Genomic DNA, 5188 nt, shown 5'->3' with positions numbered 1-5188 from the left:
AAAACCTGAAAAATGAAAAGTCCTGACTTTAAAAACAAACTAAGTGAATTGTTGGTCTGTATGGGTTTTTCACTTTACTAAAGACAAATGTTTTAGCCTAAGTGTAGCTAACACAAGTGTTGATGAAAACAAGGGTACCTGTCAAAGGTATGAAGATAAAGATGTCATCCCAACTTTACTTAGGTAAATGTCATTTTAGGGTCCCACTGTGCCAAGAACAATGTCTTATACATCCTAGCTATTCAGTAATTATTCATATTCACCATCCTGAATTTAGCCTGCCACACGCTTCATCAAAGTGCACCTTAATGGGGGGAGGCGGGGTTCCTCCGCATCTGCAGCAGTGATGTGTTGGGCCAGGTAAATCTTTGTTGTGGGGGTCTCCTGTGCATCATGGATGTGTAGCAGCATCCCTGGCCACTACTGCTAGATGCCAGTGGCACTCCAGCCAGTGTGACAATCAAACATGTCACTAGACCTTGCTGAAGTTCCCCATTGTCGAAATCGCCCCCAGTTGAGAACCACTGTTCTAATGGCTTTTTATTTTTCTTAAACTCATTTGTTACCATAGCACATGTTCCCAAAATGCCGGCTTAAACCTTTACTGGTAGTAAAAATAGCATTTATTTTAGGGGGAGAAATGTTCCCAAATGTTTCACAAACTTCTCCTCTAAGTAATTCCATAGGAAATGGGTAGTCAGATGGAATTCTGGCCACAACATATTCACAGTAAGATAAGTTCCAACAATTTTAGATTTTCCCTTTGAGACTAAGTACATAACAAAGTGTCCCTTGTTAGACTTTCTCAAAAATGACTGTGCATTCTGGCTAAGCTATGTTTGCCGGGAATCTGTTTATATTTATGCAAAATTTCACTACGCTTTTTAAAAAGTGATTTTTTAATGTTCCCAGACTTTTTTTTAATAGAGGAAAAACATGTAATCAACAACCACAGATTTAATGTCCTTTGTGACTTCTTACTTTCTCATTACAGGGTCATAATATCTTTGCTAACCTGTCCTCCAAGGAATATAGTGACCTTATGCAGCTTTTGAAGCAGTCAATATTGGCAACAGACCTCACGCTGTACTTTGAGTAGGTATTGGCATTTGATCTGTTTGACAAATGGATATCTAAAGTTCCATCCTGTAATTAATCTCCAGTTCTACACTAGAGCTTACCTGGTTATTCTAGCATTGATATCAATGTGTAAATGAGCTAAATTTTTTGTTGTTGTTGTTTCTTTCTCATATAAATGAAGTCCATTAAAGTGGTGTATATAAGCCAAGAGAATCAAGGAAGGCTATATTCACAAAATTTCTATTTTTCTTCTGTTTTATGAGCCTTGTTTGACACACAACTCTGAAACTAAGTGATGGCCATTTTTATCTTAGATATAACTAATATTGCTATTTAAGACTGTTAATTTCTGGTCAGCTGTATAATGGCATTGATAATGAAGATGAAAAATATTCAGTGATGGAAAATTAACTAGCAATCCAACAGTTCATTCCTTGATTCTTTTCTGTCTCTTTCTTAGAAGAGCTTTCTCTCCTTTTCAACAACGTTCGGTCCTTTCTCTGAGCTGGAAATTGCACCCTCCCATTTTCAGTGGGACGTGCTTTAACAGGTGCCACCTCTTTTAGCAGCCTGGAAGTTTCTTCCACCACTCATTTGCACTGTTTTCTCTTATCTTAAAGACTAAACCATGTCACTCCCTTAAAAAAATTATTTCATTTGACCCCATGGAGATCTTTAATTGCTTTTCTATTTACCTTTCTTTTACTGTCTACCTTTTTAAATAAACACAGCACATTTAGTACCTCTATTTTCCTAACACCCATTTACACCATGGAGAGCAGAGTCCATCTCCGCACTCTATCAAATTGTACTCTCAGAGGTCACCAAAGACATTTCTCTCCTCAAATTCAATGGCCTGTACTCATTTCTGATAGTTTCCATCTGCTCTGAGATATCTGAAGGTTTAATGGGTTTTATCAATTTCTACTCTCCTTGCTTCCCCAATCTCCAGCTGCCTTTCTCTCTTCTTTTCTAGATCCTTGGCAGGTTTCTTTTCTCCTTGCTCCTGTGTTTAAGCTCTTGAACCATGTTCTTCTTTCTCTACTCAGATCACTCTCCTGGCCTCATTTCTATGTTACTTCTATTTATGTTATGACCTGTGTGTAGAAGACTCTGAAATTCTTCACTGTAACCCTCCCTCACACCGTAGACCTGTATCTCCAACTTCCATCTCAAAAACCTTCAGTGTCCCCATTGCTTTCAAAGTAAGTTCTAAACTTGGTTTGACTTTCAAGACCCTCTATAACCTGCCCCCAACCTTTTTTCATTCTTACCTTCCACTTCTCCCCTACATGACTGTTGTACGTCAACCAGAGTAGTCTATGCAGCACCCTGTGGAACACCGTATGTAACGTTCCCTGTGCCCTCACTGTATCACCATTCCCACATGGAATCCTGTTCCTCCACTCCCCATCTTCCTGACTGACCATCCTTTAGGATCGCTCTCTTCTATCACTTCTTCTAGGAAGTCTTGTGTCACTCGCTTTGAAATGACTCCCTTTGAAAAGCACTGCGGCATTGCATCAGTTAGAATTAAGTTCAATTGTAAGGGATGTTCAAAGCTTAAGACACTAAAAGCTCAAAGAGATTGCTAGGAAGTCACTCTATAGAATGCTCAGTACCCAGTAAGTCCTCTGCTAACACAGCCAGGTCACTCCCTTTATTCTACCTTTAGAAGGCCAGAAATGTATCCTCTGGAGAAATAAAATGAAGAGCTCTGAACTGAGGAGAAGTACAGGGTGGGAATGAGATATAGTGCCCAGAAGAAGGGATTAAGTTAAATGGAACCAGTCTCTGGATTGAAAACCTGTAGTCCATAGCCAAGCACTTAGAAGCTAGGAGTCTATAAGCCACACACCCAGGGTTGTCAGATTTAGCAAGCAGAAGTACAGAAAGTCCAGTTACATTTAAATTTCAGATAAACAATAAATCGCTTTTTAGAATAGATAGATGTCCCATGAAACATTTGGGACATATTTATACTAAAACTTATTTTTTGTATATTTCAGAATAGCTACAAGAGAGGACTTGAAATGTTCCTAACAAATAGAAATGATAGATATTCAAAGTGATAGATATCCTAAATACCCTGACTTGATCATGGCACATTCTGTGCATGTAACAAAATGTCATATGTACCCAATAAATATGCATAAATATTATGTATTGATACAAAATTTTAAAAATAATTATTTTTTATCTGAAACTCAAATTATTTTATCTGGCAACTGTACCCCTCCCCACCACACACAACTCCTATTTAGCTTTTTAATGCCTTACTATTACACGCGGAAAAGCAAGAATCACAGAACATTTTATTAGCATCCGATATGAAAGACAGAGGCCAAAACAAACAGAAAAAAAAATGAAATTCAGAGAAAACAGGGAGAGGAAGAAAATAAAAAAAGCTAAAAACTGTTGTTAGTATTCTCAGAGAGCTAAGATATTACATCCATGAAACAAGAACAGGATGCTTTTTTAAAATAACAATAGGAGCAACTATGAAAAAGAAAGCACTTATGAAAATTAAGAACATGATAGCCAAAATAAAGAAATGAAAGCATTAGGAAACACAGGTCAAGGACAAAAGCCAGCAAAGTGGAAAACACTGCTATATTTCATTATATCTATTTTAGTACTATTTGATTTGTTAACTATGTTCATGTATTACTTTGATAAATATAATTTTTAATTAGTTTAAAATATATACTTAAAAATTAAAATCCTAGCTCTGCCACTAATTACCTGTCACCAGATAAATTATTTATTTATCTGAGCCTTTCTTTCAAGTATAAAATAGAGATAACAGTACCTATGTCATGTCTTAGAAATGGTGACATCTACAACCTCATTTGCTTTATAACCTATTTATTTTTCATGTTTTGTGGCCCTTTGGTTGACTTAAATGTCATGATCTTTCATCTGTTTTCTGGATTAATGCTCCTTGATTTGGGATTTATGGAAAGTCTGTATCCTTTTAATGTTTTATTGCCTGTCCCTGACACTTGCAGGATCTTGTGTTATTTTTCTCAAAGTAGAAGCATTTTCCCAAGCCATGCTTCCAAGTAACTTCTAAAGAGAGAGAAAAAAAAACCTCAACACTCAGAGCCCATTTATCAAGCCCTGTTAGGGATTTGACGAATCACTGAGTGACCGCTGGCATGCAGTCAACGAAGTTGGTTGCAACTCGTTTTCTCATTACTCTGTTCTTATCTTAATGCTGCAGCCCCTGCTAATGTTTGCTGACTCCCAGAGAAGCTGGCTTGTTCTCTTTTCGTCAGCGTTATTGTTTTTTGAGGTTCTAAATAGCTTCCCATTCTCTAATCTAGACTTTCAGAGGATTGATTTGCTTGCCTGTCTAAAGTTGCATTCAAATATTGCCATATTTTTAGCCAGAACAATCCCTAGGGTTATAATGAGGGGGAAAGCAGCTACTACAAACTGTCACCCAGAAGTTTTTATTTAATAAATGTGCAATTGTGGAATCGGAAGGATCATAGAAATGATGCAATCCAATTCATCTCCTGTTTTGCTGATCAGGCACAGAGGTCCAAATGGTTAAATAGCGTAGCTTAGGTCACATAACTCATTATTGGTAAAACTGGAACCCACACTTCCTCTTTCAGGGCTTTTTCTTCAATCACCATGGTCCCCTCTCTAATGGAAGAATCAAGAAAGAATTGTCATTTTAATTAGGGATATATTATGTGATAATGTTGACCCTTTCCAGGTGTTCTGTAATCAGTTTAAACACCAGCTTGGGGTCCCCGTGTCCTCTCCCAAAGCAAAGTTGGAGATAAAGGCTTGCATTCAGGTAGTTTAGTTTTGGAAATGACACCAAGAATAAGAGTGAGGGGCTGGGACAGTGAGATGGGGAAGGAGGGAAGTCAGTGAAAGGGAGGCCACATTTCTTTGTTGTTCACCACTATGGTCAACCAGTCTTGATCCTGCAGGGACCATCTGAAAAGTCTCATACTTTGCACTTCAAAATTGTCCACCACCCACCATCCTCATCAATGAAATGTCGATCTGTGGGATGTTAACTCTCATGTACTTCCAGGTTGTGTGTGCCTGATGACTGGGCATTCCTGCAGCCATCTCATCCCCG

General features: G+C 38.0%; 1 protein-coding gene across 1 annotated transcript in view; it reads left to right on the top strand.

Annotated features, from left to right (window-relative positions):
- The window catches only part of PDE11A (phosphodiesterase 11A), a 455494-nt gene that overhangs the window by 384627 nt on the left and 65679 nt on the right, over positions 1-5188 (top strand). Inside the window, exon 15 of the mRNA XM_073019839.1 lies at positions 995-1095. Within this exon, the coding sequence (XP_072875940.1) occupies positions 995-1095 (101 nt within the window). The remainder of the gene's footprint in view (positions 1-994; positions 1096-5188) is intronic.

This window comes from Chlorocebus sabaeus, chromosome 10, assembly GCF_047675955.1.
Source record: "Chlorocebus sabaeus isolate Y175 chromosome 10, mChlSab1.0.hap1, whole genome shotgun sequence".
Lineage (NCBI taxonomy): Eukaryota > Metazoa > Chordata > Mammalia > Primates > Cercopithecidae > Chlorocebus > Chlorocebus sabaeus.
Note: the sequence above shows the minus strand (reverse complement) of the source record. Positions and strands in the feature narration are given on the sequence as shown.